This window comes from Oncorhynchus keta, chromosome 29 (genome assembly GCF_023373465.1).
Source record: "Oncorhynchus keta strain PuntledgeMale-10-30-2019 chromosome 29, Oket_V2, whole genome shotgun sequence".
Classification (NCBI taxonomy): Eukaryota; Metazoa; Chordata; class Actinopteri; order Salmoniformes; family Salmonidae; genus Oncorhynchus; species Oncorhynchus keta.
The window spans coordinates 18,444,326-18,458,370 of NC_068449.1; the positions used below are offsets into that span (position 1 = coordinate 18,444,326).

General features: G+C 41.5%; 1 protein-coding gene and 1 pseudogene across 1 annotated transcript; both read right to left on the reverse strand.

The window, feature by feature from the left end:
- Positions 1–408: 408 nt before the first annotated feature.
- On the reverse strand, positions 409–4,426 carry LOC118362376 (gap junction beta-4 protein-like). Its single transcript, XM_035742655.2, has 2 exons — positions 4,223–4,426; positions 409–2,253 (listed from the first exon to the last, which is right to left on the reverse strand). The coding sequence occupies exon 2, from the start codon at positions 2,125–2,127 to the stop codon at positions 1,294–1,296; it is 834 nt and encodes a 277-aa protein (XP_035598548.1). The 5' UTR covers positions 2,128–2,253; positions 4,223–4,426; the 3' UTR covers positions 409–1,293.
- A 997-nt stretch (positions 4,427–5,423) lies between these two features.
- Positions 5,424–11,786, reverse strand: LOC118362158 (peptidyl-prolyl cis-trans isomerase E-like; annotated as a pseudogene).
- Between the last annotated feature and the right edge of the window lie 2,259 nt (positions 11,787–14,045).

The window sequence follows — 14,045 nt, forward strand, 5'->3', positions numbered from 1 at the left end:
AGCAGGACAATAACCTAAAACACAAGACCAAATCTACACTTGAGTTGCTTACCAAGAAGACAGTGAATGGTCCTGAGTTGCCTAGTTACAGTTTTTACCTAAATATACTTGAAAATCTGTGACAAGACCTGAATGTGGTTTGTTTAGCAATGATCAATGACTCATTTGACAGAGCTTGAATAATTTTGAAAAGAATAATGGACAAATGTTGCACAATCAAGGTGTGGAAAGCTCTTAGAGACTTATCCAGAAAGACTTGCTGCCATAGCTGCTTCTACAAAGTATTGAATCAGGGGTGTGAATACTTCTGTAAATTGAATATTTCTGTATTTAATTGTCAATGAATTTGGTAAAATTTCTAAAAACATGTTTTCACTGTCATTATGAGGTATTATGTGTAGATGGGTGAAAGATAAAAATATTTAATACATTTTGAATTCAGGTTGTAACACAACACAATATGAACCAAGAAAAAGTGTATGAACTCATTCTGAAGACACTAAATATCCCCAAATATGTTTACATCCATGTATTTTGAGATACACAGTTTCCTCAACAGCTTACAGAAACCCACTAAAATCATCATCTCTACTGGCTTTATGCAGAGTGTATGTATTTTAGAATATACAATGTAATAAACATAAACACAGAATAGCCTACTAATTTTTCAAGCCATGTTTGTGCATATCTAATGGACTAACATCAGTATGACCAGAAAAATACTCTCAAAGTCCATAGAAGAAATTGCATATTTTTAATTGTCTGAAAATACTTTGCTCTTTGCTTCATCTTTTTCACAACAAAGCCTGATGCAGTCTCTGCCATTCGTAATGAAGGATGAGACAGGGAAAACAACTTCTCGAGGGCATAAGAACAGCAGTGGTATGGGCACAGTGTGGCAATGGTTGAGTCCTTTCATAAAAAATAGCACTGGTAAAGTTGTGAGGTGTGGTAGACAGCAAACAAATAACACAAGAATACATTACATTTCCCAGCCCTAGCGTGAAACTTTCCTCTGTAAATGATGGATATTTTATTTAAAGTGACTAATTCATTTGTTTAATTACCCGGTCAATGACAGAATGGTAGGTAAAAAATGTATCCAGGAATGTCAAGAGCCATCCAGTTCCATTGTACCTCAGGCAATGAGAAGACAGTCTTGAATGGCAGTGAGGTACTCTCTAGCCCAGTGAGGGCCTGAAGAGAAATGGAAGATATTTCCCATTGCCTCCATACTCATGTCTTCTTTGCATTCTCTCATTCAGTCTCTAATGTCTTTATCCAGTCTTTACCTCAGGCATACACGACAACGCTATAAGATGGGACTGAGGTATCCTTGCTGGGTAGCTTTATTGAGGGCAGCTTTAATGAGTTGGACTGCATTCCATTCTTGCCACCAACCACCAGGGAGGTAGCCATGGCCATCTGGCGTGGCTGAATGGTGGAGGAGGGTGAGTTCTTGTGCATAATACGGGTGAAGACCTCTTTACAGCGTTTCCCGACCAGGTACAGGATCTCCAAGAAGGAGAGCAGGATACAAGCCAGACTGGTGACCACCATGAAGATGGTGAAGATCCGCTTCTCAGTGGGGCGAGCAATGAAGCAGTCCACCTTGTTGGGACAGGGCTTCTGCTCACACTTGATGAGGGAGGGGAAGTCATAGCCCTCGTAGATATGGTAGATTAAATACACAAAGGTGGCGTCCACAGCTATCTTGAAGACCAGGGTCAGGACGTAGGTCCACCACAGCCCCCCGCGCTTCTTACCGGTGTTCATGTAGATTTTCTGGCAGCCCTCACCGTATTTTAGTGTGTGTTTACGCTCACGTTCATCTCTGTAGGCTACGTGCATTACCACCAGGAGAGAGGGACATGTGACGAAGATGAGCTGCAGGGCCCACAGGCGGACGTGGGACACAGGGAAGAAGTGGTCGTAACAGACGTTGTGGCAGCCAGGCTGGGCCGTGTTGCACGTGAAGTCTTTTTGCTCATCGCCCCACACCTTCTCGGCTGCCACGACAAACACCATGACCCTGAAGAGGAAGACAACAGACAGCCACACGCGGCCGAACGCCGTGGAGTACTTGTTCACCCCACTGAGGAGGCTCTGGAGGAATGCCCAGTTCATTGTGAGACTGACTCACAATCTACCTCCCTGACCAAAGTTATTACGGAATAATTAGTGCGAGAAACTATTTCAACTGTTGGTTGAGATCTCAGGTAAAATTCTGGAGTGTTCTTCACTTTCAGCGATCTTTAGAAAAAGAGAGAGGAAGTGGAGAAAAGATTAGGCCTTTGAGTATGAGTGAACAAAAGGATGCAAACAACTGGTGTCACCTGTTTTCCCAAGTGTAAAAAGTAATTCCCAACCAAATAACTGGTAGCTATTTTCACACTTGCGGTCTTCTTTTAAAATTAAATTGAATGATAAAGTTAATATATTAAGGATGATAAAAGCCCCCATGTCCTAAAAACACATGACAGGATTTCTGTTGATTAGCAAGTTACAGTGCCTTCAGAAAGTATTTACACCCCTTGACCTTTTCAAAATGTGTTGTGTTACAAAGTGGGAATAAAATGGATTTAATTGTCATTTTTTGTCAATGATCTACACAATATACACAATAATGTCATTTATAAACAAAACAGAGTCAATACATGTTAGAATCATTTTTAGCAGTGATTACAACTGTGAGTTTCTGGATAAGTCTCTAAGACTTTTCCATACCTGGATTGTGCAACATTTGCCCTAAACAAACATTTTCAGGTCTTGCCATAGATTTTCAAGCATATTTAAGTCCAAACTGTAACTCGAAAACTCACAAACAATCACTGTATTTTTGGTAAGCAACTCAAGTGTAGATTTGGCATTATTACTTTAGTGTCTGAGTCTACCACTGAGGAAGTACAGTTCCCGCTCAGCCCAGTCAAAACTGTTCGCTGCTCTGGCCCCCCAATGGTGGAACAAACTCCCTCACGACGCCAGGACAGCGGAGTCAATCACCACCTCCCGGAGACACCTGAAACCCCACCTCTTTAAGGAATACCTAGGATAGGATAAAGTAATCCTTCCCACCCACCCCCCCCCCCTTAAAAGATTTAGATGCACTATTGTAAAGTGGCTGTTCCACTGGATGTCATAAGGTGAATGCACCAATTTGTAAGTCGCTCTGGATAAGAGCGTCTGCTAAATGACTTAAATGTAATGTATGTAAATGTGTCTTGTTGCAAACATAATGCATATTTTTTATATTTTTATTCTGTAAATGCTTCCTTCCTTTCACTCTGTCAATTAAGTTAGTATTGTGCAGTAACTATAATGTTTTTGATCCATCCTCAGTTTTCTATCACAGCCAAACTCAAAATTACAATTGGCCTCAGGGTGAAATCTCTGAAGGGTTTCCTTCATCTCTGATAACTGAGTTAGGAAGGACGCCTGTATCTTTGTAGTGACTGGGTGTATTGATACACCATCCAAAGTGTGATTAATAACTTCACCAGGCTCAAAGGGGTATTCAATGGATGTTTTCATTTTTACCCATATGCCAATAGTTGCCCTTTGAGAGGCATTTGTGGTTGAATCTGTGTTTGAAATCCACTGCTCAACTGAGGGACTTTACAGATACTTGTGTGTGTGTGGGGTACAGAGACGAGGTAGTCATTCAAAAATCATTATTATTGCACACAGAGTCCATGTTACTTATGTGACTTTAGCACATTTTTACTTGTGAACTTATTTGAGGCTTGCCATAAGAAAGGGGTTGAATACTTATAAACTCAAGACATTTCAGCTTTTCATTTTTTTTGTAATTTGTGAACTATCCTAAAAACATAATTCCACTTTGACATTATGGGGTATTGTGTGTAAGCCAATGACAAAACATCAATTGATTAAATGTTAAATTCAGCCTGTGACACAAAATGTGGAAAAAGTCTAGGGGTTTGAATACTTTCTGAAGACACGAACTATTGCATTCATAGTAGGCCTAAACATTAATACCGGACACATTTATGGTTTTTATAACACGGTTAGGCTGTGGAAACTCGTTTATTTCCTAATTTTTTATTCTAGTCAGTGCTCTGCGGAGAAAAATAGTCTCAAATGCAATCACTGCAATCCTCGAAAAAGAACCCAAACTTGATCTCTCGCAATCTTTATATAATAACCGTATAGTACAGCTATTGATTCTCAGGTGGGAATCTAAACAAATAAATGTACTTACACTTCAAAATGACTTTATATAGAAAGGATCATAAACTCCGCCGGGAAAGTTGCAGTTCGTATCGTAATGGAGACACATAGATTTTCATCTGTAGGGCGCAGTAAAACCATGAAGATTTCCCAAGGGAATTTACATAACGACGTTACCGTACAACGTTCCATTTATCCAGGTGTGGCTCGTGAACGAACCATCGAGCGGAGTGTTTTCGCCGGTCAATTAAATGTTATTCAGAGTGGAGCGGCTGGTCATAGGCATTATTTCAGACCGTTAGTCAAAAATATCGAGTTTTTTTTTTTTTTCATTGAAGACCCATAAACTTAAATTATTGAATATATAATGCAACCTCTTAGAAATGTTGGGGTACATTTCTAGAGGAAATGTAAGTATTTGTATTCACTATACAGTCCTATACTGTATCAACGAAGAAAACGTTTTATTTACAATTTGGAAAAGGTGACATTGATACAGCAGTTGTTTATGTTTATTATAAAACAAGTGTTTATTGTAATATTTGCATCACAGAGAAGGTGGGAAGAACAGGGAGAATCCATGTACAGGAGATGAGTCATGGACATGTGTAGTACATGATAAAAACTGAGCAGTTTACCATTCTTCAGTCTGACACTGCATATTTTTTTACACATACAGTAACACACTCAGCGACAACAGTCACTCTTCTGTGCTTCAAGTTAAACATAGTCTCCACAGTCTGAAATGATCACTTTCTGCTTGGTCTTGCCTTCTTTTGTTCCTTGTGCGTGTGGTGACAGACAACATGACATGAGTCTTGGTACACAACTTCTTGACAGTCTGTAACAACCTATAGGACCCTACTTCCCCTCCATGGGAGAATCTCAATTGCTTACTCCTCGCATCCCCTCTCATAGTCTCCTTCTCAAAACCCATTGGAGGAGAAAGTTAAAAGGGTAGGGACCTCTGGCTTTCTCATCCAATGGGTTTGAGAAGGAGACGAGGAGAGGACACGAAGAGTATGCATTTGAGATCTTCCCCAGCATGTCCATCCCCTCTTACAGTGCCTTGCGAAAGTATTCGGCCCCCTTGAACTTTGCGACCTTTTACCACATTTCAGGCTTCAAACATAAAGATACAAAATTTTATTTTTTTGTGAAGAATCAACAACAAGTGGGACACAATCATGAAGTGGAACGACATTTATTGGATATTTCAAACTTTTTTAACAAATCAAAAACTGAAGAATTGAGAGTGCAAAATTATTCAGCCCCTTTACTTTCAGTGCAGCAAACTCTCTCCAGAAGTTCAGTGAGGATCTCTGAATGATCCAATGTTGACCTAAATGACTAATGATGATAAATACAATCCACCTGTGTGTAATCAAGTCTCCGTATAAATGCACCTGCAGAGAACATCATGAAGAACAAGGAACACACCAGGCAGGTCCGAGATACTGTTGTGAAGAAGTTTAAAGCCGGATTTGGATAGAAAAAGATTTCCCAAGCTTTAAACATCCCAAGGAGCACTGTGCAAGCGATAATATTGAAATGGAAGGAGTATCAGACCACTGCAAATCTACCAGGACCTGGCCGTCACCTCTAAACTTTCAGCTCATACAAGGAGAAGACTGATCAGAGATGCAGCCAAGAGGCCCATGATCACTCTGGATGAACTGCAGAGATCTACAGCTGAGGTGGGACACTCTGTCCATAGGACAACAATCAGTCGTATATTGCACAAATCTGGCCTTTATGGAAGAGTGGCAAGAAGAAAGCCATTTCTTAAAGATATCCATAAAAATTGTCGTTTAAAGTTTGCCACAAGCCACTTGGGAGACACACCAAACATGTGGAAGAAGGTGCTCTGGTCAAAATTGAACTTTTTGGCAACAATGTTTGGCGTAAAAGCAACACAGCTCATCACCCTGAACGCACCATCCCCACTGTCAAACATGGTGGTGGCAGCATCATGGTTTGGGCCTGCTTTTCTTCAGCAGGGACAGGGAAGATGGTTCAAATTGATGGGAAGATGGATGGAGCCAAATACAGGACCATTCTGGAAGAAAACCTGATGGAGTCTGCAAAAGACCTGAGACTGGGACGGAGATTTGTCTTCCAACAAGACAATGATCCAAAACATAAAGCAAAATCTACAATTGAATGGTTAAAAAATAAACATATCCAGGTGTTAGAATGGCCAAGTCAAAGTCCAGACCTGAATCAAATGCTGCTGTTCACAAATGCTCTCCATCCAACCTCACTGAGCTCGAGCTGTTTTGCAAGGAGGAATGGGAAAACATTTTATTCTCTCGATGTGCAAAACTGATAGAGACATACACCAAGCGACTTACAGCTGTAATCGCAGCAAAAGGTGGCGCTACAAAGTATTAACTTAAGGGGGCTGAATAATTTTGCACGCCCCATTTTTCAGTTTTTGTTTTGTTAAAAAAGTTTGAAATATCCAATAAATGTCGTTCCACTTCATGATTGTGTCCCACTTGTTGTTGATTCTTCACAAAAAAATACAGTTTTATATCTTTATGTTTGAAGCCTGAAATGTGGCAAAAGGTTGCAAAGTTCAAGGGGGCCGAATACTTTCGCAAGGCACTGTACCTCCATGGCTTTTGCCACCTCCATGCCCTCCATCAACCCTCCAAACACCACATGTTTGTTATCCAGCCAATCCGTTTTGTCACAGGTGATGAAGAACTGAGAGCCGTTGCTGTTTGCTCCAGAGTTAGCCATGGAGAGCTGACCTATTACACACGAGAGAGAGGTGCATTTATCCTCATGTGATCAGAAACTATACTCATTCAAATCTGCATATTTTATTTTTATTTCACCTTTATTTAACCAGGTAGGCTAGTTGAGAACAAGTTCTCATTTGCAACTGCGACCTGGCCAAGATAAAGCAAAGCAGTTCGACACATACAACAGAGTTACACATGGAATAAACAAATAATAATACAGTTGAAAAAGTCTATATACAGTATGTGCACTGAGGTAGGATAAGGGAGGTAAGGCAATAAATAGGCCATGGTGGCGAAGTAATTACAATATAGCAATTAAACACTGAAATGGTAGATGTGCAGTATATATATATGCAGTGGGGCAAAAAAAAAGTATTTAGTCAGCCACCAATTGTGCAAGTTCTCCCACTTAAAAAGATGAGGCCTGTAATTTTCATCATAGGTACACTTCAACTATGACAGACAAAATGAAGAAAAAAATCCAGAAAATCACATTGTAGGATTTTTAATGAATTTATTTGCAAATTATGGTAGCGAATAAGTATTTGGTCAATATCAAAAGTTTCTCAATACTTTGTTATATACCCTTTGTTGGCAATGACAGAGGTCAAACGTTTTCTTTAAGTCTTCACAAGGTTTTCACACACTGTTGCTGGTATTTTGGCCCATTTCTCCATGTAGATCTCCTCTAGAGCAGTGATGTTTTGGGGTTGTCGCTGGGCAACACGGACATTCAACTCCCTCCAAAGATTTTCTATGGGGTTGAGATCTGGAGACTGGCTAGGCCACTCCAGGACCTTGAAATGCTTCTTACGAAGCCACTCCTTCATTGCCAGGGCGGTGTGTTTGGGATCATTGTCATGCTGAAAGACCCAACCACGTTTAATCTTCAATGCCCTTGCTGATGGAAGGAGGTTTTCACTCAAAATCTCATGATACAGGGCCCCATTCATACTTTCCTTTACACGGATCAGTCGTCCTGGTCCCTTTGCAGAAAAACAGCCCCAAAGCATGATGTTTCCACCCCCATGCTTCACAGTAGGTATGGTGTCCTTTGGATGCAACTCAGCATTCTTTGTCCTCCAAACACGACGAGTTTACTTTTTACCAAAAAGTTATATTTTGGTTTCATCTGACCATATGACATTCTCCCAATCTTCTTCTGGATCATCCAAATGCTCTCTAGCAAACTTCAGAAGGGCCTGGACATGTACTGGCTTAAGCAGGGGGACACGTCTGGCACTGCAGGATTTGAGTCCCTGGCGGCGTAGTGTGTTACTGATGGTAGGCTTTGTTACTTTGGTTCCAGCTCTCTGCAGGTCATTCACTAGGTCCCCCCGTGTGGTTCTGGGATTTTTGCTCACCGTTCTTGTGATAATTTTGACCCCACGGGGTGAGATCTTGCGTGGAGCCCCAGATTGAGGGAGATTATCAGTGGTCTTGTATGTCTTCCATTTCCTAATAATTGCTCCCACAGTTGATTTCTTCAAACCAAGCTACTTACCTATTGCAGATTCAGTCTTCCCAGCCTGGTGCAGGTCTACAATTTTGTTTCTGGTGTCCTTTGACAGCTCTTTGGTCTTGGCCATAGTGGAGTTTGGAGTGTGACTGTTTGAGGTTGTGGACAGGTGTCTTTTATACTGATAACAAGTTCAAATAGGTGCCATTAAAACAGGTAACGAGTAGAGGACAAAGGAGCCTCTTAAAGAAGTTACAGGTCTGTGAGAGCCAGAAATCTTGCTTGTTTGTAGGTGACCAAATACTTATTTTCCACCATAATTTGCAAATAAATTCATTAAAAATCCTACAATGTGATTTTCTGGATTTTTCCCCCTCATTTTGTCTGTCATAGTTGAAGTGTACCTATGATGAAAATTACAGGCCTCTCATCTTTTTAAGTGGGAGAACTTGCACAATTGGTGGCTGACTAAATACTTTTCCCCCCCACTGTACCTGCTGGAGCAGGTGCTACGTGTGGGTGCTGCTATGGTGACCAGTGAGCTGAGATAAGGCGGGGCTTTACCTAGCAGAGACTTGTAGATGACCTGGAGCCAGTGGGTTTGGCAACGAGTATGAATCGAGGGCCAGCCAATGAGAGCGTACAGGTCGCAGTGGTGGGTAGTATATGGGGCTTTGGTGACGAAACGGATGGCACTGTGATAGACTGCATCCAATTTGTTGAGTAGAGAGTTGGAGGTTATTTGTAAATGACATGGTCGAGGTCGAGGATCGGTAGGATGGTCAGTTTTACGAGGGTATGTTAGGCAGCATGAGTGAAGGATGCTTTGTTGTGAAATAGGAAACCGATTCTAGATTTAATTTTGGATTGGAGATGCTTAATGTGAGTTTACTGTCTAACCAGGTATTTGTAGTTGTCCACATATTCTAAGTCAGAACTGTCCAGAGTAGTGATGTTGGACGGGTGGGTAGGTGCGGACAGCGATCGGTTAAAGAGCATGCATTTAGTTTTACTTGCATTTCAGAGCAATATGGCAATGCACTTCCTCACCACTCTACACATTCATTCACAGACAGACATATTTACAGCTGTACAGGGACATGTCTCACCTGCAGCAGTGTGTTTGAGGACAAAGTTCACATCGTCAAACTTTCACCCGTAGATGGACTTGCCCCCAGTGCCATTGTGGTTGGTGAAATCTCCTCCCTGACACATGAACTGTGGGATGACACGGTGGAAACAGCTGCCTTTGAAGCCAACGCCCTTCTCATGTGTGCACAAGCAGAGGAAGTTCTCTACGGGAGATGTCAGGGCAGAGTAGTAGATTTTAAGGGATGCTGCTTCTATTTAACAGGCATGAAAAACTGCAGACTAGAGAAACTTAATTGGCTGAATCTTTCCAGCTTTACATATGATCTCTTTTGATACAGTCCAAATATTCCTCTAATGACAGGGTTCTATTTTCAAAAATGTCCCTGATACATTATAACAAGGAGGAACATGGATACCTGCGGTCATTGGAGCAATGTCTGCTCGGAGCAGGAAGCGCAGTCTCCCTGCTGGCTTATTGCCAATCTTGATGTCCATGTAAACCTGGGGGTTTGTTCTGCCCTTCTTGGCTGGGGGCTCGTTCTGCAATCAATGATAATATATTATTGTGGCAGGCTTTTTTACAATATAAGATGTTATTACACAATGTTCTACACTCACAGAGACAGACAGGAACACACACACAACTTGCATCTGCTGTTGTTGATTTGTCTGATTCTCCAGTGGACTCTGTCACCTCAGCCTCTTCGGCAGTCGTTCCCGAGAACTTTTCAGCCAATCATCATTTGACCAAACTGAGGAAATGGCATAAAGTTAGGGGTTTTATCACATCTATGGGGTTTCATTATAGGTCAAAGCCATAGGGCAGTTGAAGTATTTATAGAGAGACTAATGCATATCACTCACCTGGACGAGAAGAGCCCTCTTTGATCCTCATAGGTTTGGCGATGTTGACCCGAATGGTTCTTCAAAAGAACTCTGACTCATTCTGTCAATAAAACAGAGGGAAAACCTGCATGAAAGAGAATGGTTCAAACCACACCTTTGAAAAATGAGAGTCACTGTCTCAGAGTACATAGTACAAAAACAGGGGATAATGCAAAGGTCTATAAGTTAAACCAGACTGACTTTAGAAGCAGACAGTGTTTCACTCACCATGTTATCAATAGCAGCAGAAGAGGGATGAAATAATCACAGCAAATCAAATTGTATTAGTCACATACGCCGAATACAACCGGTGTAGACCTTACAGTGAAATGATTACTATCGAGCCCCTAACCAACAATGCAGTTTAAAAAAAATACAGATAAGAATAAGAAATAAAAATAACAAGTGATTAAAGAGCAGCAGTAAAATAACAATAGCAAGACTATATACAGAGTCAATGTGCAGGGGCACTGGTTAGTGGAGGTAATATGTACATGTAGGTAGAGTTAAAGTGACGATGCATAGATGATAACAACAGAGTAGCAGCAGTGTAAAAAAAAGAGGGGGAGAGGGCAATGCAAATAGTCTGGGTAGCCATTTGATTAGATGTTCAGGAGTCTTATGGCTTGGGGGTAGAAGCCGTTTAGAAGCCTCTTAGACCTAGACTTGGCACTGCAGTACCGCTTGCTGTGCAGTAGCAGAGAGAAAAGTCTGACTAGGGTGGCTGGAGCAAAACATTACAGCACAATCATTCTTGTGAGCATTTCACTGTAAGGTTCAACTGTTGTATTCGGTGCAAGTGACAAATAACATTTGATTTGATAGCCAATGACCACCCACCACAACCACTAGATAGATGGCGGTCCATGCTGAACCCTGAGCCATTACAATACACACACATTTGTTTGCTGGCCATATCCAACATAATATGGCATATTTGATTAGAGGTTGATTAAACTTACTTCAGCCAATTCAAATTCAATGAAGGCAATCCTCTGTGCTTCTCTGCAAAGCAAACAATATAGGGTGCATTCGTAAATTAACTCTGGCCATCTACTTCGATTTCAGAACACTCGTCTGAGCGTGCCAGAGCACAGAATAATGGATGAAATTACAAACAACACCCATTGAATATGGCCGGTGTCAGTAAACGTTGGCAAAACACACAATTAAATTGCCAGCAGCAGTTAGTCATCAACGCTCTGGATAACATGAAAACTGCCTAACCAGCTCTGCTTGGGCGGTAAAAATGGTCAGTGAGGTGTTCTTATTTGTGTCTGTAAATATCTAAGTCGCTAAGTAAACTATCCAACGTTAGCTTGGATGCCGTTGTGAGGTCTGAACGCCCGGATCAACCCTCCTCCGCCAAAGCTTCCAGTGTGCACTCTGAAAGTTTAGAGAGCGAAACGCTCTGAATTTACGAACGGACAATCTGACATCGCTCTAGATTAATATACACCCAGAGCGCACTCCAGATTGAATTTATGAACACACTCATGAGACATAAACTTCTGCTCTGACGTTAAGGTTTTCATCTTCAGTAGCAGCTAACTCTGGCTAAATAGCCAGGCAGGATGGATGCGTTTCTTTTCACTGTTGCGCTTTACGTTTATGCAAAACACTGAATGGTGAAGGTATTTCCTCTCACCCGTTTCATAGTCTATTGGAATCTGAATATAAGTGATATCCCTCCCGCATGCAGCACATTTTCGTCCACCTGTGTAAACACATATACAGTCACGTTAGCTAGCTAGTCAATCAAGGTAGTACATGATCAGCTAAACTAAACGGTTTCTTAAGTGTCGTTGACTTCGTATTAAAACAATGAATGGGGGCTTTAGCTACAACAACCAATAAGTTGCTTAACGTAAGGGGATTCGATCTAGCAACCTTTCGGTTACTGGCCCAACGCTCTAACTAGGCTACCTGCCGCACCAACCATTCAGTCACAGCCTGCCCACTGCCTGATAGTCAGCAGCGTTTCACAGTGAAATGTATATTTTTCAAGAGAGATGCCATGGCAGCCTTAGTGTAATTTAGCAGTAGCCACCCGCGTTTCGGGAAAATCACGAACCATTGACCCCTGCAAAACTAGTGATTGGTCCATTTACAACCAAAGCGCACTTTCTTCTGTGGATTTTATATGGCGGTAGGCAACCAACTTTAAAGGTACATCACCGCCACCGACTGGACTGTTAACCAGAGACAGGGAAGGTCTAATAACCCTACCCATTAATTCTAGTCTCATTAAAAACGAACTACACAATTCACTTAAACTTAGCTCTGGAATACCATTACTCCTTATTAAATCGAATGACAATCTCTCCCTTTCCCTCCCATTGAATAGTGCTGGCACTGAAATATGACATGTTCCACAGTTTCCATCTCCTCTTGACAGTGATCACACTTCCCAGTTGGATGATTTCCTAACCATTTCAATGTGCTGTTGAGCTTTGTGTGTCAGTCTCAGCCTTGTGATTACACTTTCTTCCCTTATCGCTTGACCCGAGGACATCCCTGTCCCCACTTTTTCCTGAATTGTATACAGGGGTCTTCCCTTTCCCTCCCTGTTCCACAACTCTTGACATTTGTTTTTAATCACAGTTCTTATTAACCCCTTGGCTTCTGAATTTACTGATTGACATTTCCATGTCAACATTAGGATGTTTGAGAGCCTGCTTGGCGAGAACATTCACCTCCTCATTCTCCTCTATATGAGTGGGTACCCAGAGGAACCTCACGAATACCCCCATCTGTCTCAACCTAAACCCGGCACTGAAAAATCTCAAAATACATTGTCTGCTCTGTGATACATTACATTTACATTACATTGATACAAATTAATTTAAGCTAATCAGTGCTGAACATGAGACAATGACTACCCCTGTCTGGCCTCACCTCCCCCACCCACTCTGTAGCCATGAGTATGGCCAGGAACACCTTTGTGTATACAGATAAATTACCCGTTGCTCTTTTTGTCACAGCCATCAGGAACACTAAAAGCTGCACCTGTGTTCCCCGTTTTAGGGTCCTTAGATTCATCAGTGAATATATTCAAGAAAGCATAGTACTGAGTTCTTAAATGTTTACTGAATCTACCCTTTCCTCACCAGCTCTTACCCTTTCAAGCAACCCTAGGTCTAACATTGGCTGAGGGAGAAACCAAGGTGGGATACCAAAGCCTGCCACACTGGTGATCCACTTTTGAGCTCTGGAGCCACCCAGTCTTGCCATTTAAAAATGCTGGTTTAGGCATAACCAGGGGTGTAATCATTATTCTAAATAGTTGTGAAACGTTCTGTTTTGCAACTAAAACAAGCTTTTCTATTGGACAGATTCAGGTACTGTAGGTCCCTCCCTGTCTGCTGAACCTGTCCAATAGAAATTCTAGTATTCATTGCAAAATGTACTGTTTAGCATGATTACACCCCAGTGACACTCCACCAAGCTGGAATCATATGGCTTCGTCAACTCATCAAAATTGTCATTTTTTTGTCACAGTTGGGTAGTTGGTATAATAGTGGTCTCAGTCCTCAATTCCCAAATTATATTTACTTTATGCTCCCTAGTCTGCGAAGGTAGCTAGTTTAATGTACCATGATCCTTTGGTTTTGTGAAATGAATTAATAATTTGACCAAAATTGAATATTTTTTCAAACGCTTCA

Coding starts and splice junctions, on each gene's coding strand:
- LOC118362376 (XM_035742655.2), bottom strand. CDS start 2,127: ATGAACTGGGCATTCCTCCAGAGCCTCCTCAGTGGGGTGAACAAGTAC.